We start from the raw sequence: 25,224 nt of genomic DNA on the forward strand, positions 1-25,224 counted from the left end.
CCCTGTACTAGTTCAGCAGTTCAGGTGAAGCTGGTCTGTGTCTTTACCCTGTACTAGTTCAGCAGTTCAGGCGAAGCTAGTCTGTGTTTTACCCTGTGCTAGTTCAGCAGTTCTGATGAAGCTAGTCTGTGTTTTACCCTGTACTAGTTCAGCAGTTCAGATGAAGCTGGTCTGTATCTTTACCCTGTACTAGTTCAGCAGTTCAGGCGAAGCTGGTCTGTGTTTTACCCTGTACTAGTTCAGCAGTTCTGATGAAGCTAGTCTGTGTTTTACCCTGTACTAGTTCAGCAGTTCAGATGAAGCTGGTCTGTATCTTTACCCTGTACTAGTTCAGCAGTTCAGGCGAAGCTGGTCTGTGTCTTTACCCTGTACTAGTTCAGCAGTTCTGATGAAGCTAGTCTGTGTCTTTAATGATTATCAGTTCACATAAAGATAGTGTGTATAGTTACCATGTATCAGTTCAGATGAAGCTAGTCTGTATCTTTACACTGTAGCAGTTCAGATGAAGCTAGTCTGTATCTTTACACTGTATCATTTCAGATGAAGCTAGTCTATATCTTTACCTTGTATCAGTCCAGATGAAGCTAGTCTATATCTTTACCTTGTATCAGTTCAGATGAAGCTAGTCTATATCTTTACCTTGTATCAGTTCACATAAAGATAGTGTGTGTATAGTTACCATGTATCAGTTCAGATGAAGCTAGTCTGTATCTTTACACTGTATCAGTTCAGATGAAGCTAGTCTGTATATTTACCATGTATCAGTCCAGATGAAGCTAGTCTATATCTTTACCTTGTAGCAGTTCAGATGAAGCTAGTCTGTATCTTTACCTTGTATCAGTTCACATAAAGATAGTGTGTATAGTTACCATGTATCAGTTCAGATGAAGCTAGTCTGTATATTTACCATGTATCAGTCCAGATGAAGCTAGTCTATATCTTTACCTTGTAGCAGTTCAGATGAAGCTAGTCTGTATATTTACCATGTATCAGTCCAGATGAAGCTAGTCTATATCTTTACCTTGTATCAGTTCAGATGAAGCTAGTCTATATCTTTACCTTGTATCAGTTCACATAAAGATAGTGTGTGTATAGTTACCATGTATCAGTCCAGATGAAGCTAGTCTATATCTTTACCTTGTAGCAGTTCCTGAAGTGTCGCTCAGCCGTCCAACCGTCCGCACAGTCCGATGAAGGGGGAGGAGTTGGAGGTTTAGTGGGCGGGGTGATGTCAGGTCTTGGTGTCTCACACACGAATGGGAACACCTCAGTGCATGGCTTGTCATCCCAGAACCCACCAGTAAGGCCCGTAGTCATGGCAACGCAGGTTCCCGCATGGTTATCTGGAGGATCACAAAGAAAATGGTAAACAATTCAACTGATATACTGACAGGAAAATACTTCAGATTCGATAATGGGTGTAAAATGACTGTACCTGGCTGGTTTCGATCCCAGTGTGTGAAGGTGAGAGGTGCTCCATTATCCCAGATGTAATCCACCCCTCCTGAGTCACCCGTGGCCCTCAGTCCAATCCACCACAAACCAGTGTATCTAGCCAGTTTCACCGTGAAGTGAGACTGTTCATAACTGGGAAAGACATCACAGATATTATATTCAACAATCAATCAAAGACCAGCATTATAGACATCTTGAGGCATGCCAAGATTCTAAGCTGTTATTTATTTTACCTTTATTTAACCAGGCAAGTCAGTTAAGAACAAATTCTTATTTTCAATGACGGCCTAGGAACAGTGGGTTAACTGCCTGTTCAGGGGCAGAGCGACAGATTTGTACCTTGTCAGCTGGGGAGTTTGAACTTGCAACCTTCCGGTTACTAGTCCAACGCTCTAACCACTACCCTGCCGCCCCAAAAATATGATGCCCCTTCAGATAAGAAATCAAATGGACCAGCCGGTTTCCAACAGACTGAAGTACACCAGACTGATGATCTGTATCTGCCACAACATACACATAAAGACATCTTGTGAGATGCTGAGGTGATCACACTCACATGTCCCCAATGTGTAGAAGTTTGCTGTTTTGCTGCTCACAGAAGGCCTTGGCGTCTGACCAGGTTCTGGCGGTCTCTTCCATCCAGTAACAGGAATAGCCATAGGCGTCCCAGCCCTACGACACACACACACACACACACACACACACACACACACACACACACACACACACACACACACACACACACACACACACACACACACACACACACACACACACACACACACACACACACACACACACACACTGATGTGGTGCTGCAGAGGGACAGCTATAGGCAGGTACAGGTACAACAGGACAAGCACTCACCTGTGTGCATCCGTACACAGTGGGCATGACGGAGGGAAGCAGGTAGTGGGCTTTGGGCATCTTGCATATATAAGTGTTCAGTTCTGTGCAGGGGACATCATTCCATCTACCAGTCTGTAATAAAGGAACATAAAACGTTCGGTTGGACAAGCGTCAGGTTAACGATAACAGTAAGGTTAAGAGAATGGGGTAAGAGTTAAGCATGTGTGGCCGAGCTAACCGTGTTACCTGATAAAACATCTCCACACAGTCCTCATTGAAGCCTTGATGATTGTTGGGTTCTCCTGGTGCCCAGTAGGTGAAAGTGACCCAGTGGTTATCTGACCAGGAGAACAGGCCTGAGAAGCCTATATCATTCAGCCCAATCCACACATCATTGGTGGCTGGTGGAAAACACATCAAAAGAAGTCGTCAGCTAAGCTTTCCAACAATAAGTAGCGTTCATGTTCCCCATACGGACCCATACTCCCCATACGGACCCATACTCCCCATACGGACCCATACTTCCCCATACGGACCCATACTTCCCCATACGGACCCATACTTCCCCATACGGACCCATACTTCCCCATACGGACCCATACTCCCCCATACGGACCCATACTTCCCCATACGGACCCATACTCCCCCATACGGACCGATACTTCCCCATACAGACGGATACTTCCCCATACGGACCGATACTTCCCCATACAGACCGATACTTCCCCATACGGACCGATACTTCCCCATACAGACCGATACTTCCCCATACAGACCGATACTTCCCCATACGGACCCATACTTCCCCATACTTCCCCATACAGACGGATACTTCCCCATACAGACGGATACTTCCCCATACTTCCCCATACAGACGGATACTTCCCCATACGGACCGATACTTCCCCATACAGACTGATACTTCCCCATACGGACCGATACTTCCCCATACAGATGGATACTTCCCCATACGGACCGATACTCCCCCATACAGACTGATACTTCCCCATACGGACCGATACTTCCCCATACAGACTGATACTTCCCCATACAGACCGATACTTCCCCATACAGACTGATACTTCCCCATACGGACCGATACTTCCCCATACAGACCGATACTTCCCCATACGGACCGATACTTCCCCATACAGACGGATACTTCCCCATACGGACCGATACTTCCCCATACAGACCGATACTTCCCCATACGGACCGATACTTCCCCATACAGACCGATACTTCCCCATACGGACCGATACTTCCCCATACAGACCGATACTTCCCCATACAGACCGATACTTCCCCATACTTCCCCATACAGACCGATACTTCCCCATACGGACCGATACTTCCCCATACAGACCGATACTTCCCCATACAGACCGATACTTCCCCATACTTCCCCATACAGACGGATACTTCCCCATACGGACCGATACTTCCCCATACAGACTGATACTTCCCCATACAGACCGATACTTCCCCATACGGACCGATACTTCCCCATACAGACCGATACTTCCCCATACGGACCGATACTTCCCCATACGGACCCATACTTCCCCATACTTCCCCATACAGACCGATACTTCCCCATACGGACCCATACTTCCCCATACAGACCGATACTTCCCCATACATACCGATACTTCCCCATACGGACCGATACTTCCCCATACTTCCCCATACGGACCGATACTTCCCCATACAGACCGATACTTCCCCATACAGACCGATACTTCCCCATACAGACCGATACTTCCCCATACATACCGATACTTCCCCATACGGACCGATATTTCACCATACTTCCCCATACGGACCGATACTTCCCCATACTTCCCCATACGGACCGATACTTCCCCATACTTCCCCATATGGACCGATACTTCCCCATACTTCCTCATACGGACCGATACTTCCCCATACTTCCCCATACAGACCGATACTTCCCCATACATACCGATACTTCCCCATACGGACCGATATTTCACCATACTTCCCCATATGGACCGATACTTCCCCATAGTTCCCCATACGGACCGATACTTCCCCATACTTCCCCATACTTCCCCATATGGACCGAAACTTCCCCATACAGACTCTTACCCATGTAAAGGTAGCTCTCCAGCCAGCTCTGTTCTGTCATGGACTGAATGGACACCAGGTCAGCTCCCAGCTTCCTGCACTCTCCACGGGCTGCATGCCATGTCTTTTTATCTCCGTAGGGCTTGTAGCAGAACTCCCCAAATTCATACCAGTCAGGCCCCGAGCAACTCAACTCTGCAGAGGAATCAAAGTAGGAGTTGAGACAGCATGTAGCCTACAGCACATTCAATAACATTCAAATCATTTTTTTATTTATTTAACGAGGCAAGTCAATTAAGAACAAATTAGTATTTACAATGACGGCCAAACCCGGACGACGCTGGGCCAATTGTGCGCCGTCCTATGGGACTCCCGATCACAGCCAGTTGTGATACAGCCCGGGATCGAACCAGGGTCTGTAGTGACGCCTCTAGCACTTAGATGCAGTGTCTTAGACCGCTGCGCCACTCGGGAGCCCATATTAGTGTCCTTAGGTAACTTGATTGATGTCTGAGCATTGGTGTAGTCTAACATACCTTTATCTGCAAACTGGTATGAAATTTCATAGTTCCCATCATACCTGTTGAAGGTCAAAGTTTACTATGTTGGTATTGGTTGCATTTTTGGGGGGGTCGTAATTAATGAATTAATTAATTTAGTGCAGACAGTGCACCATCACGCAATAATAATAAGACACTCACTGCCTGGAGGTGATTCCGTTCTTGGTGGAGCCACTGTAGAAGTTCTGGCCTGGTTCTTTCAACATAGTACAGTCTCCTCCGATATCATTCAGGATTACTCCTGCATGGATACCAGCTGCACAGATGTTGGAGTCCTTCGTGTAACGCAAGCACATATCAACGTACATCAATATCCTCACATTCTTCACTCCAAATTTTCTGTTGAATCATTGGGAGTTGATGGTTAAATCACTTAATTCACTCACCCCACGATATACGCCAGAGCCATAAACAGTATATAGTACTTGCGCACATCCTGCTGGGCAGTGTACTCTGAAAGATACACAATGTGAAATTAGCTTAATGTATTTTCCATTCATGTCTTATTAAAATCCTATTTTGCCTCTACTTCACACTGCCTGCTCAGCCCAGACCCAAAATAACTTGACACAGTAGTCGTCGGGATCTTGGCGTAGTCGTCAGGATCTGGGCAACGGAGCAGGCATTTTGGAGTAGAGGGCAGTAGACGCAGGGACTTACGTCATAAGATCATTTGCAAAGTTAAAGTTGGGCTTTGCATCACAGGACACAGCATCTGTGAAAAGAAAAACACCTCTCTCTGTATTCTGAGTGGACACCAAACATTTCTCAACAAAGAAATGCTAAGAGGTTAGCGAAACAGTTTTCGCCTACAGTCGGGTATACATCCCAGGATGTCAAATCGAAGACCAGTCTGTCCGTTGAATTCCTGGGGAAGAATCCTGACATACTGGGCAGAGACAGGAGTGCCCAGAAGCTGTGTCTCTGGGGTGTTTCTGTCCATGCAGCCTGTGAATACCTGGACAAACAGGAAGAACAAAGTGCAATTATGATCTGGAGTTTATAATCCAGCTATCCCAATATTGGACCAAAGACCTACAAATTGTGGGCTGGCTTCCCAGACACATATTGAGCCTGGTCTTAGATGGCTTTTTAAGTCTAGGACTAGACTAGGCGTAAACTGTGCCTGGGAAACCGGCCGTGTATGTTTGATGTGGTTTACCCCTCCATCGTCTTTGTATTCAGTCCATTTGCTTCCATCCATACTGTGCTGGATCTTGAATTTAGTCACCCAGTGATCTGCACCAGGACACCCCTGGATCACAACACCTGTGATCTTTTTGGCCTCACCGAGGTTCACCTGGATCCAGGAGTTTACTGCGGTGATATCAGTGAAGAGGAAAATGAACATGATTGAAGTTAATTTCTGGAAAAATTATAATTCTTTCACGAATACCAATTGTGAGATGAAGGACGAGGTGCCAGGTGAAACATACAGGGATTTGATGGCATCCAGCAGGAGCCACCATTCAGACGAGCTCCGTTCGGACCGTGTGAACTCTGTGAGGACGAGGCGGACAGCATGGAGTCAGTGACGTTACCATCCTCCACACCAAGTCCCCTCAGACACACTGAAAGATCAAAACACAACCACAAGAGGCACATCATGTAAATAAGTGCAGTAAAATAATGTAACAGTGATTCATGGTTTCAGTTTTTTGGGGTTGGGTCTGGTTAGGGTCTGGTTGAGTCTGGTGGGGGTTGGGTCTGGTTAGGGTCTGGTTGGGTCTGGTCACCTACCATTTTGCTCACAGCTGTACACCACTTCCAGGTATTTGGAGATTGAAGGGCAGGGGTCAGTTTCAGTATAGGCATACAAGAAGCAGAAGGGTCGGTTGTCACACGCCTTTCGTACCAAAGGCAGGATGCCATCTACAGTGCATGTTCCTGATAGGGATAACCAATGCGTTAGTAACATGGCTGTCTGAAACACTGTATTAAGCCTAACACATAAATAATATGCCATTAGGATTTAGTTGCTCTTATAGCTTTAACATATTTGAGTTTCAGAGGTAAAAGCCATTTGTTCTGTACCTGAAGCTCCTTCCTGGTGGGGGCAGATCTTGTCACTCTTGCGGCCAAAGAAAGCTGACTGGATGTTGATGACACTGTTGGTATCACAGTGGAGGACAGCACTGGAGTCCTCACAGATGTAAGCAGTTTCAAACCCTACAGGAGATCGCAACCCGTAGAAACACGGTCAACAGGTTTCAAAGACATTGAAAAAGGAGTCTCCAGACTCTTAAATCAAAAAGGCAATAGTAAACATGGGCATTAATAGTCCACAGTTTATTCCAGCCTTGACGATCCCAGTTAGAGAGCTTTCTAACTCACTTCTAACAGTAGAGGCATCTGAGATTACTGTGAAGAAGGGAAATAGTTTAAAACTACCATTGAATAATGTGGCTGTTCTGATGGACCGCGTGGTTTATCTAACTCTACTACAGGTCAAACACTCCTCACCAAGTTTATTGGTGCGGCAGGTAGCCTAGTGGTTAGAGCGTTGGACTAGTAACCGTAAAGGTTGCAAGATTGAATCCCTGAGCTGACAAACTAAAAATCTGTCGTTCTGCCCCCTGAACAAGGCAGTTAACCCAGTATTCCCCCGTATTCTGTCATTGAAAATAAGAACTTGTTCTTAACTGACTTGCCTAGTTAAATAAAGGAAAAATAAATGATTTATCTATAAGAGCAGGGTTACTTTATCTTACCATCGTGGGGTGGAGGAGAAACTGGTGTGTTTCCTGAAAGAAACCATGGAAGTAGGGTTTAAAAATAACATTTGAAAAGGTTCAAAAACACAGCCATCTGTACAGGACCAGGTTACCTCTGCGCTTGCATATGTATCCTCTATTGTAATCACAGTTGTCATCGTTCCAGTAGCCGGTGTTGATAAGCATGGAAAGGCAATCCTCTCCTCCATAGTTGTCTGGGTTGCCTGAGTGAGGCAAAGAGGAGGTAGAGAAATGTGATGCTTGGTGTTTTGTACCACCTCGCAACTCGGGGGAGTCCCCCCTCTAAAATACATGCAACAAAAATATACAAAGAAATAAGCATTACCCACGTTCCAGTGGATAAGTCATAAGACTGCTGAACAGCTAATCACATGGCTAGCCGGGAATATTTGCATTGACCCCCCCTCCATTTTTTACGCTGCTGTTATTCGCTGTTTATTATCTATTATCTATGCATAGACACTTTACCCCTACCTACATGTACACTTTACCCCTACCTACATGTACACTTTACCCCTACCTACATGTACACTTTACCCCTACCTGCATGTACACTTTACCCCTACCTACATGTACACTTTACCCCTACCTACATGTACACTTTACCCCTACCTACATGTACACTTTACCCCTACCTACATGTACACTTTACCCCTACCTACATGTACACTTTACCCCTACCTACATGTACACTTTACCCCTACCTACATGTACACTTTACCCCTACCTACATGTACACTTTACCCCTACCTACATGTATTACCTCAATTATCTCAACTAACCTGGTAGCCCCGGTCATTGACTCTGTACTGGTACTCCCTGTATATAGCCATGTTAATACCTGGTACCCCCTGTATATAGCCATGTTAATACCTGGTACCACCTGTATATAGCCATGCTAATACCTGGTACCCCCGCTCATTGACTCTGTACTGGTACCCCCTGTATATAGCCATGTTACTACCTGGTACCCCCAGTAACTCTATTTAACTCTATTTTCTTAAAACTGCATTGTTGGTTAAGTGATTGTGAATAAGCATTCCACTGTAATTCGGGCGCATGTGATAAATACAATTTTAATTGATTTGAGGTATCTGAAAGCATCTGGACTATTACCTGCATTCCAGTGGATGTATCTGAAAGGAGAGCCATCAGTCCACTCCCAACCCCCCTCTGTAATGGAGTCATGTCCTCCCATCCACACGGAGACGCCCGTAGGAATCAGCTGGACCTTAGCTGTTCATGAACACAACACATCAGAGTACTATTCATTTGAATTCCCATTGTGAATAAACAACATTGTTGTAGTACTTTTTCTTTCTTTTTTACGGAGAAGCTTAATAGCACTTAACCAGTTAACCCACTGTTCCTAGACCGTCATTGAAAATAAGAACTTGTTCTTAACTGACTTGCCTGGTTAAATAAAGGTCCAATTTAAAAAATATATATATATATATATTTAAAAAAACATTTGTACATTGAATGAAGGCTTGCTCAAAGGGCTCGGTGATGCTGAGAAGGTCCCCTTTCTGGTTTACACAGTCAGCACGTGCATCAGCCCATTTTCTCATGGACAGGTAGTTAAACAGGTAGCAGTAGTCATTAAACGGGTCTGACATCCAAGAGCCACACTTCTCATTCCAATCTGCAGGAAAAGAATCGGATGATATCTTTTGGAATAGGGTAGGACTTACAACACACTCTGGAAAAAAAGAAACCTGTTTGTTTTGCATTTGAACTGCACAAATATAATTGTGTGGTTAAAATGGCCAATGGTCAAACTGATTTCTTGTTGGAAATTGCAAGCGAGAGGTTTTGGGGTTGCAAAGAAGGGTAAAACCTAGGAGAGAAGCTGCTACTTTTACCTGGCCCCGATGTGGGAGGTATGGGTGGGGGTCCTTGACCTTTTGCTGAGGATTAGAAAGGCAGTTGAGTGATGAACATTCTGTGGTCAACAGGCATTTACTTTTGATTAGTGAGCCAATATACAGTAACTTCGGAAAGTATTCAGACCCCTTGACTTTTCCCAAATTTTGTTACGTTACAGACCTAAAATTGATTACATAAAAAAAAAAATCCTCAGCAAGCTACTGGGGAAGGGCACCAAAACAATTCTGCAGCATTGAAGGTCCCCAAGAACACATTGGCCTCCATCATTGTTACATGGAAGAAGTTTGAAACCACCAAGACTCTTCAGAGAGCTGACCGTCCGGCCAAACTGAGCAATCGGGGGAGAAGGGCCTTGGTCAGGAAGGTGACCAAGAACCTGATGGTCACTCTGACAGAACTCTAGAATTACTCTATAGAGATGAGAGAACCTCCCAGAAGGACAACCATCTCTGCAGCACTCCACCAAATCAGGCCTTTATGGTAGAGTGGCCAGACGGCAGCAGCTCCTCAGTTAAAGGCAAATGACAGCCCGCTTGGAGTTTGCCAATAGGCCCCTAAAGATTCTCAGACCATGAGAAACAAGATTCTCTGTTGTGATGAAACTAAGATTGAACAATTTTGCCTGAATGCCAAGTGTCACGTCTGGAGAAAACCTGGCACCATCCCTACGGTGAAGCATGGAGATGGCAGCATCATGCTGCGGGGATGTTTTTCAGCAGAATGAACTGGGAGACTAGTCAGGATTGAGGCAAAGATGAACGGAGCAAAGTACAGGGCAAAGGTTCACCTTGCAACAGGACAAAAACCCTAAGCACACAATCAAGAAAACACAGGAGTGGCTTCGCTCCCCATCCAACCTGAAAGAGCTTGAGAGGATCTGCAGAAGAAGAATGGGTGAAACTCCCCAAACACAGGTGTGCCACGCTTGTAGCATCACACCCAAGAAGACTCAAAGATGTAATCGATGCCAAACGTGCTTCAACAAAGTACTGAGTTATTAGAATACGGCTGGTTTGAATATTTGTAATACATGTAAATGTGATATTTAATTTTAGATTTTTAATACATTCGCAAAAATGTCTAAACATCTGTTTTTGCTTTGTGAGGGGTATGGTGTATAGATTGATGAGGAAAAAAACAAATTTGATCAATTTTAGAATACGGCTGTAAAGAAACAAAGAGTGGAAAATGTGAAGGGGTCTGAATACTTTCCAAATGCACTGTATGTATATGTTTTACAGAACATTCAACAATGGGAAATGGTGAAAGGACAAATCAGACCTTTTCTGCAGACAAATTCCAATGTGGAGGTACAGAACTCATCGTTGAGTAGCCCTGCTTCATGGTGGTTGAATCCCCTAATATTGGAACAATCCTCATTGTCCTGCCAGTTATCAGGCTGGTTGGGCGCCCATGGTAGAAAGTCCTGGAAGAGAGAGTGAAGCCAAACTGAATGTTCATTTAAGCTAGACTCTCTCAAATGTGTATACCATTTAAAAAAAATTGGCCCACAAACTTTTAATCAATGGCATATGTGTCACTCACGGATGGAGTCCCATCCGACCAGACCCACACTCCTTCTGTCCTACTGTCACTAAGACCAACCCAGGATGGTGCAGGCATATGAGCTGCAAAATAGCATTTCCAATGGAATATAATATTTTTAAGAAAATAAAATACTACCTGTTATTTGTACAAAATATAGATGTTTTTTTTAAATATTTTTATTATTTTTACATTTAGTCAACCACTCACTAGTTATGAAGCTCAGTTCCTCTTGAGTATGAAAACTTGCCAGGTGGCCTCTTTGACTGGCACAGTAACTCTCTGCATCTTGCCAATTTTTCACCATTTCAGTCTCAAAGTGATAGCAGTAGTCTCCATAGAGAAGATACCCAGCATCACAATGAGAATCTACACCAACACAATGTAAAAGTATTATGTTATATGTCAAACAATATATCGATAGAATGAAGAACGTATTAGTTTGCATTGACATGATTTATAGGAATACAAAACAAAGGTCTTCCAGTTGTCAGCCACAGTTGTTCCACTAACCTGGAACAGAGGTCGGCTTAACATTTTGACCCCCCACCATTTTACAAATGTATCCCAGGTTTTTGAAGCAATTGGTTGTTTCCCATTTTCCAGAGAAATCTCCTGTAAGACAAAAACAATAAAACAAACCTTTCTTCGTCTATGATCCAGAGAGTTTGTTGATTGATTATAATAAGTGTAGTACAGACAACATGCCCTTACCGGTGTAGATTTGACCACAGTCCCAGAGGTTTACTGTGTTCTTGGGAAAGCTAGGTTTCCAATTGGAGAATGTAATATCTGTTTTGTCCACCCATCTGAATGTACCATCCTGGTCCTCATCTAGTGACATCACAAATCAGGAAATTGTAGACTTGGCCTTTTCATTGATTTAAAATTTGAGTTTTTAGTACATATTCTGCAGTCTCTCTTTACATGATGCAACCAGCAGTGCTTGTCAATGCTAAATCGGTCAAGTGCCACAGATCACACTGAAAAGCTCATAAGATATTGGCCAAATAAAGCTAGGGGTTAAATCTGTACGTCTGATATACCTGCAACACCAATCCAGACATCGGGCACTTCCCCTTGATTAAGGTCTGGAAGATGAGTGTTGATGAAGTATTGCTCCTCTTGACTTAACACAACAAGTGATACGAATTAGAAAATGCTTTCATTTTCTTATCAATCATTATGTTCAGTAAATCATGTGTTGTTTCTTACGTCTTAATTGTCACCAGGTTAGCCCCCTCACTTGAACACTTCTGTTGAGCCTCATGCCAACTGGTCAGGAACAGCGTGTTGCTGACCACCCAGTAACAGTTCCCACTGAAGCTGATCCAACCGGGAGGGCAAATTGCTTTTCAGAGGAAAATAGAACACAGTACAGAGCAGTGGTCACCAACCGGTCGATCGCTCTCGACTGGTACACACTCTGCCTATCCGGGCGGGCCCAGAAAGCAAATCAAGTCCACTATAGGTCTACCGCTGGCCAAACGGATGGCTCAGATGGCAGCATCTGCAGTAATGTACAACAAGCAGTGCAGCAGTAATGAATCAGTAGGAAAGTGTATCTATAGGCTTGTGTTGTTATTATTAGCGGCTTAGGTATTTTTTAATATCGAGGAATATTTCACTCTCTCTGTTCATAGGAGTGACAACATGAATTTGTGCATTAATGTGGTGCGACTCAGGTTTCGCTATCATCTGGAAGGTGTCAGTGGAGGGAAGGTAGAAAAGAGGGATGATGAGAGGCGGACCCTCAGTCTGCTGCTCTCTCCCTCCGCTGAGACTGACCCTCAGTCTGCTACTCTCTCTCTCCGCTGAGACTGACCCTCAGTCTGCTACTCTCTCCCTCCACTGAGACTGACCCTCAGTCTGCTGCTCTCTCCCTCTGCTGAGACTGACCCTCAGTCTGCTACTCTCTCTCTCCGCTGAGACTGACCCTCAGTCTGCTACTCTCTCTCTCCACTGAGACAGGCCCTCAGTCTGCTACTCTCTCTCTCCACTGAGACAGGCCCTCAGTCTGCTACTCTCTCCCTCCGCTGAGACTGGCCCTCAGTCTGCTACTCTCTCCCTCCACTGAGACAGGCCCTCAGTCTGCTACTCTCTCCCTCTGCTGAGACTGACCCTCAGTCTGCTGCTCTTTCCCTCTGCTGAGACTGACCCTCAGTCTGCTACTCTCTCCCTCTGCTGAGACTGACCCTCAGTCTGCTACTCTCTCCCTCTGCTGAGACTGACCCTCAGTCTGCTGCTCTCTCCCTCTGCTGAGACTGACCCTCAGTCTGCTGCTCTCTCCCTCTGCTGAGACTGACCCTCAGTCTGCTGCTCTCTCTCTCCGCTGAGACTGACTCTCAGTCTGCTACTCTCTCCCTCTGCTGAGACAGGCCCTCAGTCTGCTGCTCTCGCCCTCCGCTGAGACTGACCCTCAGTCTGCTGCTCTCTCCCTCCGCTGAGACAGGCCCTCAGTCTGCTACTCTCTCTCTCCGCTGAGACTGACCCTCAGTCTGCTGCTCTCTCCCTCCGCTGAGACTGACCCTCAGTCTGCTGCTCTCTCCCTCTGCTGAGACTGACCCTCAGTCTGCTACTCTCTCTCTCCGCTGAGACTGACCCTCAGTCTGCTGAGACTGACCCTCTCTGCCCTCCCTCTGCTGAGACTGACCCTCAGTCTGCTGAGACGACCCTCAGTCTGCTACTCCTCTCCTGAGACTGACCCTCAGTCTGCTGCTCTCTCTTTCTGTCTGACCCTCAGTCTGCTGCTCTCTCCCTCTGCTGAGACTGACCCTCAGTCTGCTACTGACCCTCAGTCTGCTGTTCTCTCCACTGAGACTGACCCTCAGTCTGCTGCTCTCTCTTTCTGCTGAGACTGAGTCTGCTGCTCTCTCCCTCCCTCAGTCTGCTACTCTCTCCCTCCACTGAGACTGACCCTCAGTCTGCTGCTCTCTCTTTCTGCTGAGACTGACCCTCAGTCTGCTGCTCTCTCCCTCTGCTGAGACTGACCCTCAGTCTGCTGTTCTCTCCCTCCGCTGAGACTGACCATCAGATGCAGGCACCATCAGCACAGTAAAATAAAAATAAAAAAGCAAATGATTTAAATGTATGCTCATGTAACAGCATAGACTTTACGTCCATCCCCTCGCCTCAACCTGCGCGCGAACCAGGGACGCTCTGCACACATCAACAGTAACCCTCAAAGCCGTGGCCCATTGCAGAGCAAGGGGAACCACTACTTCAAGGTCTCAGAGCAAGTGACGTCACCAATTGAAACGCCACTAGTGAGCACCACCGCTAACTAGCTAGCCATTTCACATCGGCTACACTCACTCAGCTGTGCTTCAAAAGTAATACAAGAACGGATCTATTACCGGGGTGATCATAAAGCCTAACTCTAATTTTAAAATATATATATTTTTAAATGCATTGGCAGGGCAATTCAAGCAAAGCCCAATATGTGGTGATAATGTATTAGATGTATTAGCTTAATGCACAAACCTCATTGCTAGAGTTCTGTTTTGAATTGGTTAATGTTGCATAGGCTTACGTTTTTTTAAGCAATGTTTTAAAAAATCTGCATTTTGATTCAAAGTGATCTTAACTCAAAAAAGGTTGGTGACCACTGGTAATAGAGCATTCACACACTGCTGTACAATGTAGAAAAAAACGGGCCATTCAAGAGGGTGCTACGAAATCAATGTCAAAACATTGTTTTCTTTGCCCTGTGTTACTATAAATTACATAGAATTAATCATTAGATTGTTCTCTACAATATTGTCACCTTAGCTATTATGCGTGCACTTGACAGTGTTGATGAAATAAGAACATGAATTTGCTGTGATCGTTGCTAGTTTAGACTGCGCTGCTCTTGGCAGTATCTCTTCCATATTTGGTGTTGTGAGGTGGTACCATTTGGAGGTGTTTCCGCTGGTTGGACAAATCAAAATCAACTTGATACCTTCGTCATTTTTCACATACAGATCATTCATTGGCTTTCATTGCATATAACCGCGATCAATCTGCGTTGAGAGGGGGCCGTTTCTATGGCGACGTAAAATGGCAAGACTCAGAAATACACAATGAAAACAGGAACAGATTGTCTTCACGGAGGATGGATATTGAAATTCGGTCTTTTAGCTTTGTAAATAAATATATATTTATTCCCTATTTAGTTTTGTATTGAGCAGATTTAATTTAGAAAAAGGACCATGTTTTCACTCAGGAGCCTCAGTAGACCTTCGAAGTTAGCGCCTTTCTGCCACCGAGCAGTGACCACTTGTATCTACATTGTTGCTTTGTATTGAATAGCCTTGAGATAATTAAATAGGACCATATCAAACCATATAATAATTGGCATATAATTCAACTTAATACATTGGCAATGTATTAAGTTGAATCAAGATCAAGTTGAATCAAGAGTCATTTGAGCTAATACCACATAATTCACGTGGTTATTTATCTAGTAATGTTTTCTGAAGATCTGAGCTTACTGTTGAGTGCTCTTTTGCACATGTAAGGACGCTCATAGCGGCATATATGGGACTTCCACTTCCCAAAGTCCTGTCCTGCCTCCTTGATCACTGCCACACAAATCCCGTTCTGCTTTTCACTGTCGGAGAGAACATATTTTGACTACGAAGCAAGAATAAACCCTGCACAATCTCTGTGATACAGTTGATTATATAGATCTGTCACCCCACGTGTCCTGTCCTACCTGAGATCTGGCTGCACAGGATCAGTTCCCCAGTTGGTGTAGGTCCCAGGAGAAGCATCAGACCAGCTGAACTGAGTGCTGTCAATTTCAACCTGACATGATATTGTTGTGCATTTCTGTGGGAAAAAAAAAAAGAGAACTCATTATAACAAGGGGTAAGTTTTAGAATACATGTAGCTAGCACGCACTGGTTGGATCAATGTTGTTTCAACTGAATTTGTCTTTGTATTGTGAAGAGGGATCAACGTGGATAATACATTTTATTTGGGGGAAAAAATAAATGAACCATTACTCTTCTCATTTCATTTCAACCAGCTTTGTAATCAATTGATTAGGGTAAATCTTAAACTTAAATACATTGACTTAACCTGACGAACAGGTTGTTAAATTGATATAATTTCAACATAATCATCAGGACTATGTATACGTTGAAAAGTCCACATAGAAACATAACAAATATTTGCGAGACGCAGAGTAGGTGAACGTCACAGTCCCTTGACAAATGATGTTGAAACAACATTGATTCAACCAGTGTGTGCCCAGTGGGTAATGTACATTGAAATGATATCTGTCAAAGGATTATATTTTATTTTATTAATTCATCCTGGATTGTACTGACTATATTGATTTTGGCGCTGGGTCTGATAGCTTTTGGATGGGTCATATACTGTATGTTTTGATTACCAGAGTGGTGTAGCCAAGCCAAATGTCAAAGAAGGAATCGTCCAGTCGTCCTGTGATGTACTGCTCCTCTTCCGGTGATGCGATGGACACCAGGTCTGCCCCATCTCTAACACAGTCGTGTCTGGCTCCCAACCAGCTCTTCCTGGTGTCTGTCTTTAGTTTGTAGCAGTTGGATCCATACTGGCTCCATCCGTTGGCTGTGTCGCACATTGTTGGAGGATTAGCTGAGGAAAGGAGTGAAATGTGTTACGCATATCATTCACCTTCTTCGGTCCCATAAGCATTATTGTAGACAACAGGCAACGGCACATGTTGATTGGCCAGTTAAACCTACGGTTGGGGCGCTTGCATATATACTTCCGCCGGCTAGTGCAGACGTCATCATTCCATCGTCCTTGCTCTCCCCCGACCACCTCGCCACAATCCTCGTTGTCCTCCCAGTTGTCAGGATTCCCTGGTTTCCAGTATCTGTGTAGAGTGCACATGAGAAAATCAGAGGTGAATATTAATAATCATGTGGTCAAATGATGGCTTTGATACCCAACCATCCTGGGAAGTATGGTGCCCGTCAACCAATCACCAACAACCTTCACACAACAAAGGCTACTATAGAGTGTTACTGTGCTTGATACAAGTCAATGATTAACAGCACTTGATTACCCTCCAACCAAAATGGTTAATTTCATGGAACCATCATTTGCTGATGTGTTTTAATATAGTGTCAGATCATTGAGGATCATAGTGTGGCTACGTACGCTAAGAAGGGGAGGAAGGTGCTCCCGTCAGTCCACTCCCACACTCCCTCAGCAGCAATGTCATTCAGACCGATCCAGAAAATCTCTGTACCAACCTGAGTCCGTACCCATGTCTACCAGGAGAGAGCAGAGGTCACAGTACACAGAGTCATATACAGTAGTTGTGAACTAGACGACTGTAGGACGCATCTCAAACCCAGAAGCTCACCCTCTCAGGAATGTCCAGGATGCTCATCAGATGACTCCCCCGTCCCACACAGTCTGTGCGGGCATCATCCCAGGACTTTGTGCTGGTAGAGAAGTAGTAACACTTGTTCTCATAGGCCCTCCATCCCTCCTCACACTGACTGAAGGCTGACAACACAACAATCACAGGAGTGTTTAGCTGCAGGTCTAACTGATCATAGTTCAGTTTATGGGAAAATAACAAAGTAAATACAATAAGATGTATGGAACATTATAAACTGGGTGGTTCGGTCCCTGAATGTTGATTATGTTGATAGCCGTGGTATATAAGACCACATTATTATTTTATTTTTTACCTTTATTTAACCAGGCAAGACAGTTAAGAACAAATTCTTATTTTCAATGACAGCCTAGGAACAGTGGGTTAACTGCCTGTTCAGGGGCAGAATGACAGATTTTGTACCTTGTCAACTTGGGGATTTGAACTTGCAACCTTTCGGTTACTAGTCCAATGCTCTAACCACTAGGCTACCCTGCCGCCCCATTTATTTTTTCTTCTTGTTGTGTAATTAAGCAATAATGTACAGGTATGACAAAATATTTATTTTTCCTGCTCTAATTAAGTTGGTAACCAGTTTATAATAGCAATAAGGAACCTCAGGGGTTTGTGGTATATGGCCAATATACCACAGCTAAGGGCTGTTCTTAGGCACGACCTTGTACATTATTGCTTAATTACACAACAAGAAGAAAACAAATAATTACTTCAGTCCAGTATAACTGATCATAACTTATCATGGCTATTCCTAGTGTTGTTATTTGTATCCTTATTTATATTGGGTTAGATGAGGAAACATTCCACAACCTCTTCGTGCCAAGGTTGAAAGGGCATCGTGCCCTCCTTCCATCAATAACTTTAACGTTAATGTGGATGCTACCATGATTACGGATAATCCTGAATGTATAAATGATGAGTGAGAAAGTAACGGAGGCACAAAGATCGTACCCACAAGACATGCTAACCTCTCACCAATACAATAACAGGGGAGGTTAGCATTTTATATCATACCCACAAGACATGCTAACCTCTAACCAATACAATAACAGGGGAGGTTAGTATTTTATATCATACCCACAAGACATGCTAACCTCTAACCAATACAATAACATGGGAGGTTAGCATTTTATATCATACCCACAAGACATGCTAACCTCTAACCAATACAATAACATGGGAGGTTATTATTTTATATCATACCCACAAGACATGCTAATCTGTCACCATTACAATAACAGGGGAGGTAAGTATTTTTGGGGTGGCATGATATTTATACCTGTGTAACTTTCTCACTCATCATTACACACGATTCATTCAGGATTATCCGTAATCATGGTAGCATCCACATGAATGTAGAAGTGATAAGAAACATATTATATTCTTATTTACAATAAAAGTGACTCCAAAATGACACAATACTTTATTTACCATTAATTTCTATTGGGCACAAAATAATCTGAAACACAACCAAAAACAAACAGCAAATACATCCAACAAGTTTGAGTCACAAGCTTGATGTAATCGTTGCGTGCTAGGAAAATAGGACAAAATATTACACTTTTGATTTCTTTAAAGCACATATAAGTGAATCTGTCCAAATACTTTTTGCCACCTTCAAATGAAGGGGACTCAAAACATGAAGTGCTTTTCATTTCTAAACGGTAAAAACAGATTCTTAGGAAAATACCCTCAAATAAAAAGGTGACATTCTGTACTGTTGACTCATGAAACATTTGGTCTCAAATCCAAAATGCTGGAGCATAGAGCCAAATGTAAAGGTTTTAGCTTCACTGTTCAAATAAATACATAGGTCAGTGTAAGCATTCCATGTCAATTATAGCAATGTGAACTTGATATTAGGTTCTACAGAAAGATACTTTTGGATATAAATAATGATTATACTTACCACAACTGAGCAGACCACCAAGGGTGAAAAGCAGTAGCAGCATGCTGTGTGTTTTATCCAGCCGATCGATATGTAGTCTTGGTTTAGTTCTCAGGGTCTAATACATCCTAATGGAGTAGTCTTCTCAACGTTCTCTAGAAATGGGTATGTACCTGCTGTAACTCAACACAGCTTTGAGCATCCTGGCACAGTTTCTCTTCTTTTAATAACCAGCCCAAGGTCCAAAGATTGAGGGGCAGTAAACCAGGGATGACAAACACTTGACCTGGGCTGTGATGCCAAACCATCACCAAAAGTGGCCTACTGTTGGTGGGGTTAAGTCCACATTTCTTTAAGTACACAAAGGTGCTCCGCAGGGGTCAATACTAGGACCTGTTCTTTTCACTATTTATAGAAACGTTATTGGTAAATCTGTTGTAAATGTAATCTACAGTGCCTTCAGAAAGTATTAACGCCCATTGACATTTTCCACATTTTGGTGTGAATTTAAAATGGAATTGATATACTTTGTTTTATTACTGGCCTATACACAATACCCCATAATGTCAAAGTGGAATTATGTTTTTAAGACATTTTTACAAATGAATTAAAAATGAAAATCTGAAATGTCTTGAGTGAATAAGTATTCAACCCCTTGGTTATGGAAAGCCTAAATAAGTTCAGGAGTAAACATGTGCATTAACAAGTCACATAATAATTTGCACAGACTCACTCTATATGCAATAATATTATTTAACACTATTTGTTTATGATTACCTCGTCTCTGTACCCCACACATACAATTATCTGTAAGGTCCCTCAGTCGAGCAGTGAATTTCAAACACAGATTCAACCACAAAGACCAGGGAGGTTTTCCAATGCCTCACAATAAAAAAAAACAGTCATTGAATATCCTTTTGAACATGGTGAAGTTATGAATTACACTTTGGTTTGTGTATCAATAAACCCAGTCACTCAAAGATACAGGCGTCCTTCCTAACAAAGTTTCCGGACAGGAAGGAAACTGCGCAGGGATTTCATCATGAGGCCAATGGTGACTTTAAAACAGTTACAGAGTTTTATGGTTGTGATAGGCGAACACTGAGGATGGATCAACAACATTGTAGTTACTCCACAATACTAACCTAACTGACAGAGTGAAAAGAAGGAAGCATGTACAGAATACCAAATATTCCAAAATACGCACGAAAGTAAAACTGCAAAAAATGAAGCAAAGAAATTAACTTTATGTCCTGAATACAAAGTGTTATGTTTGGAGCAAATCCAACACATCACTGAGTGCCACTCTTCATTTTTTAAAGCATAGTGGTGGCTGCATCATGTTATGGGTATGCTTGTATTCGTTAAGGATTGTGTAGTTTTTCAGGATAAAAAATAAACGGAATGGAGCAAAGCACAGGCAAAATCCTAGAGGAAAGCATGGTCCAGTCTGCTTTCCACCAGACACTTGGAGATGAATTCACCTTTCAGCAGGACAATAATCTAAAACACAAGGCCAAATCTACACTGGAGTTGCTGACCAAGAAGACAGTGAATGTTCCTGAGTGGCCGAGTTACAGTTTTGACTTAAATCTGCTTGAAAGTCTGTGGCAAGACCTGAAAATGGCTGTCTAGCAATGATCAACAACCGATTTGACAGAGTTTGAAGAATTCTGAAAACAATAATGGGCAAATGTTGCACAACTCAGGTGTGACAAGCTCTAAGCGACTGACTCAGAAAGACGTCATCACAGCTGCAAAAGATGGTCCTAACATGTATTGACTCAGTGGGTTGAATACTTATCTAATCAAGATATATTCATGTTTTATTTTCTATCATTTCTTTTAACAGATGTTATCATTTTTCATCCACTTTGACATTAAAGATAATTTTGTGTAGATCGTTGACAACAAAAATAGACAATTTAATCCATTTTAATTCCACTTTGTAACACAACAAAATGTGCAAAAAGTCAAGGTGTATGAATACCTTCTGAAGACACTGTAGATCACATCATTACACTCTTTTTGTTTACAAAGCCCTGCTCCACAAGCTTCCGACTTACCTAACATCACTGGTAAGATTTAAAATGACAAGTTAACAAACTCATTCACAGGGCCGGTTAACTCTAGAGACTCATTTGGTGTCTAGAGAGTTTGGTAAGTCAGCCTTTAGTTGTCTTGCTCCACATCTCCAAAATACATTTCGAATAGATGTGTTAGTGTCCCTTGGTCAGTTCAGGAAGCAGACAGAGGATTTGTACAGTGAAGAATGTGTTCATTTTAGTTGTCTGTGTTTTGTGTATATTAATGTTTGTCTGTTCAATATGTGTTGTTAGATTTATATTGTATTCGATTTTTTATTTATTTTATGAAATTGTATATGCAAGGCTCCCTCGTAAAAAAAGACACCGGTCTCAACCGTGACTCGCTGATTAAATAAAGGTCAAAAATAGTCTTTATGAATTCCCTAAAAAGCCTAAATAAATTGTAGTTCATAAAGTGGGGAGGAATATTAAAATAAAGGAAAGTAGTCCGTGACATATATTCGAATATTTACACCACATTTCTTATAGATTTCATGATCTGATCAAATTGACGTGAATATTTTGCCCCGGGGCAGCAGGAAGCCTTGTGGTTAGAATGTTGGGCCAGTAATCAAAAATTCCAGTTTTATTTTATTTCACCTTTATTTAACCAGATTCCAAGATCACAGGATGAGATGTTACTATCCTTTGTGCAAGCACCTTTATTTAACCAGGTAGGCTAGTTGAGAACAAGTTCTCATTTACAACTGCGACCTGGCCAAGATAAAGCATAGCAGTGTGAACAGACAACACAGAGTTACACATGGAGTAAACAATAAACAAGTCAATAACACCGTATTAAAAAAAATGTTTTAAAAAATATATAAAAAAAGAGTATATACATTGTGTGCAAAAGGCATGAGGAGGTAGGCGAATAATTACAATTTAGCAGATTAACACTGGAGTGATAAATGATCAGATGGTCATGTACAGGTAGAGATACTGGTGTGTAAAAGAGTTTAACCGATAAGGTGAAAAATCCCAGTTAACCGACTGTTCCCCGGTAGGCCGTCATTGTAAATAAGAATTTGTTCTTAACTGCCTAGTTAAATAAAACATTGGTTGATGGCATAGTTGTTGGTGTTTATACACGGAGTAAACAACACATTAGGAACCCTAATATTGAGTCTGTCATGGAAAGAGCGTGTCAGTTACCATTTTCTCACATCCATGTCTTGAGTTGAATGAAATAATGGGCTGATTCATGATCAGGAGGTACATTTGACACAATGTCAATTTTGAAATCTCAAAGTCCAAAATATGTTTTATGATTCTCCTAAAACCCACATACTTTTAGTCTGTAAACATTATATCACCGAAACTGCCTTGAATGGTTACTTTTTAACTTTTTACCCAGACGCGCTTTAGCGTCGTTTAGCCTTGTTTACAAGTTCTAACACTGGAATGTGAGATGTAATCTACACCTCCATTACGATGATAGAAACCCTCGTTATTTAATTGAAGGATTTTTCCATTTTAGCGTCATTATTTCTATAGAGCCTACACTTTCTCGTTCTGAACTTCTAACGCGAGTAGGACGGTATGTCTTCACCTCCTACATGGCCAAAGCATCAGCTATGCGGGTGTCCGGTTGTCGCTTTTGCTGATTAAATCGAGGCCTTGATTTATGTATGGTGAATTGGTGGAACAGCAGAACCATCAGCACAACAATAAAAGCATAAAATCCTAATTTACATAAATAAAACGTAAAACGATTGAATCTGTACCTTCATCTGAATCTAAGTTATACTGTTCACTGATACACAGTGGTGTAAAATGTTCCTAAATGTCATACTTGAGTAAAAGTAGAGACACCTTAATAGAAAATGATGCAAGTCACCCAGTAAATTTATACTTGAGTAAAGTCTAAAAGTATTTGGTTTTAAATATACTTAAGTATCAAGTCTTTGTAATTGCTAAAATAAACTTAAGCATCAAAAGTAAAAATCAATTCAAATTCCTTATATTAAGCAAACCAGACGGCACCATTTTCTTCTTTAATAAAAAAAAACGGATAGACAGGGGGGCACGCTCCAACACTGACACAATCATTTACAAACAAAGCATCTGTTTAGTGAGTCCTCCAGATCAGAGGCAGTAGAGATGACCAGGGATGTTCTCTGTTTAGTGAGTCCTCCAGATCAGAGGCAGTGGGGATGACCAGGGATGTTCTCTGTTTAGTGAGTCCTCCAGATCAGAGGCAGTAGGGATGACCAGAGATGTTCTCTGTTTAGTGAGTCCTCCAGATCAGAGGCAGTAGGGATGACCAGGGATGTTCTCTGTTTAGTGAGTCCTCCAGATCAGAGACAGTAGGGATGACCAGGGATGTTCTCTGTTTAGTGAGTCCTCCAGATCAGAGGCAGTAGGGATGACTAGGGATGTTCTCTGTTTAGTGAGTCCTCCAGATCAGAGGCAGTGGGGATGACCAGGGATGTTCTCTGTTTAGTGAGTCCTCCAGATCAGAGGCAGTGGGGATGACCAGGGATGTTCTCTGTTTAGTGAGTCCTCCAGATCAGAGGCAGTGGGGATGACCAGGTATGTTCTCTGTTTAGTGAGTCCTCCAGATCAGAGACAGTAGAGATGACCAGGGATGTTCTCTGTTTAGTGAGTCCTCCAGATCAGAGGCAGTGGGGATGACCAGGGATGTTCTCTGTTTAGTGAGTCCTCCAGATCAGAGGCAGTAGGGATGACCAGGGATGTTCTCTGTTTAGTGAGTCCTCCAGATCAGAGGCAGTAGGGATGACCAGAGATGTTCTCTGTTTAGTGAGTCCTCCAGATCAGAGGCAGTAGGGATGACCAGGGATGTTCTCTGTTTAGTGAGTCCTCCAGATCAGAGACAGTAGGGATGACCAGGTATGTTCTCTGTTTAGTGAGTCCTCCAGATCAGAGACAGTAGAGATGACCAGGGATGTTCTCTGTTTAGTGAGTCCTCCAGATCAGAGGCAGTGGGGATGACCAGGGATGTTCTCTGTTTAGTGAGTCCTCCAGATCAGAGGCAGTAGGGATGACCAGGGATGTTCTCTGTTTAGTGAGTCCTCCAGATCAGAGGCAGTGGGGGTGACCAGGGATGTTCTCTGTTTAGTGAGTCCTCCAGATCAGAGGCAGTAGGGATGACCAGGGATGTTCTCTGTTTAGTGAGTCCTCCAGATCAGAGGCAGTGGGGATGACCAGGTATGTTCTCTGTTTAGTGAGTCCTCCAGATCAGAGACAGTAGAGATGACCAGGGATGTTCTCTGTTTAGTGAGTCCTCCAGATCAGAGGCAGTGGGGATGACCAGGGATGTTCTCTGTTTAGTGAGTCCTCCAGATCAGAGGCAGTAGGGATGACCAGGGATGTTCTCTGTTTAGTGAGTCCTCCAGATCAGAGGCAGTAGAGATGACCAGGGATGTTCTCTGTTTAGTGAGTCCTCCAGATCAGAGACAGTAGGGATGACCAGGGCTGTTCTCTGTTTAGTGAGTCCTCCAGATCAGAGGCAGTGGGGATGACCAGGGATGTTCTCTGTTTAGTGAGTCCTCCAGATCAGAGGCAGTAGGGATGACCAGGGATGTTCTCTGTTTAGTGAGTCCTCCAGATCAGAGGCAGTGGGGATGACCAGGGATGTTCTCTGTTTAGTGAGTCCTCCAGATCAGAGGCAGTAGGGATGACCAGGGATGTTCTCTGTTTAGTGAGTCCTCCAGATCAGAGGCAGTAGGGATGACCAGGGATGTTCTCTGTTTAGTGAGTCCTCCAGATCAGAGGCAGTGGG

The 25,224-nt window shown here is 43.2% G+C and overlaps 1 protein-coding gene across 1 annotated transcript in view; it reads right to left on the minus strand.

Annotated features, from left to right (window-relative positions):
• The window catches only part of LOC118391636 (macrophage mannose receptor 1), a 30,457-nt gene extending 10,871 nt beyond the window's left edge, over positions 1-19,586 (minus strand). Inside the window, exons 1-34 of the mRNA XM_052458582.1 lie at positions 19,414-19,586; positions 17,472-17,617; positions 17,264-17,376; positions 16,843-16,976; positions 16,509-16,732; positions 15,825-15,940; positions 15,601-15,719; positions 12,341-12,476; positions 12,172-12,254; positions 11,840-11,959; positions 11,639-11,740; positions 11,336-11,494; positions 11,126-11,208; positions 10,862-11,006; positions 9,556-9,600; positions 9,168-9,335; positions 8,807-8,926; positions 7,783-7,893; positions 7,667-7,699; positions 6,990-7,124; positions 6,696-6,842; positions 6,392-6,526; positions 6,118-6,272; positions 5,769-5,913; positions 5,616-5,670; positions 5,342-5,408; positions 5,097-5,230; positions 4,932-4,975; positions 4,417-4,590; positions 2,551-2,705; positions 2,323-2,436; positions 2,012-2,127; positions 1,436-1,587; positions 1,138-1,343 (exon numbers count right to left, since the gene is read on the minus strand). Of these exons, the coding sequence (XP_052314542.1) occupies positions 1,138-1,343; positions 1,436-1,587; positions 2,012-2,127; positions 2,323-2,436; positions 2,551-2,705; positions 4,417-4,590; positions 4,932-4,975; positions 5,097-5,230; positions 5,342-5,408; positions 5,616-5,670; positions 5,769-5,913; positions 6,118-6,272; positions 6,392-6,526; positions 6,696-6,842; positions 6,990-7,124; positions 7,667-7,699; positions 7,783-7,893; positions 8,807-8,926; positions 9,168-9,335; positions 9,556-9,600; positions 10,862-11,006; positions 11,126-11,208; positions 11,336-11,494; positions 11,639-11,740; positions 11,840-11,959; positions 12,172-12,254; positions 12,341-12,476; positions 15,601-15,719; positions 15,825-15,940; positions 16,509-16,732; positions 16,843-16,976; positions 17,264-17,376; positions 17,472-17,617; positions 19,414-19,456 (4,134 nt within the window). The 5' untranslated portion in view covers positions 19,457-19,586. The remainder of the gene's footprint in view (positions 1-1,137; positions 1,344-1,435; positions 1,588-2,011; positions 2,128-2,322; positions 2,437-2,550; positions 2,706-4,416; positions 4,591-4,931; positions 4,976-5,096; positions 5,231-5,341; positions 5,409-5,615; positions 5,671-5,768; positions 5,914-6,117; positions 6,273-6,391; positions 6,527-6,695; positions 6,843-6,989; positions 7,125-7,666; positions 7,700-7,782; positions 7,894-8,806; positions 8,927-9,167; positions 9,336-9,555; positions 9,601-10,861; positions 11,007-11,125; positions 11,209-11,335; positions 11,495-11,638; positions 11,741-11,839; positions 11,960-12,171; positions 12,255-12,340; positions 12,477-15,600; positions 15,720-15,824; positions 15,941-16,508; positions 16,733-16,842; positions 16,977-17,263; positions 17,377-17,471; positions 17,618-19,413) is intronic.
• Positions 19,587-25,224: the final 5,638 nt, after the last annotated feature.

The sequence above is a fragment of the Oncorhynchus keta genome, chromosome 12, assembly GCF_023373465.1.
Source record: "Oncorhynchus keta strain PuntledgeMale-10-30-2019 chromosome 12, Oket_V2, whole genome shotgun sequence".
Classification (NCBI taxonomy): Eukaryota; Metazoa; Chordata; class Actinopteri; order Salmoniformes; family Salmonidae; genus Oncorhynchus; species Oncorhynchus keta.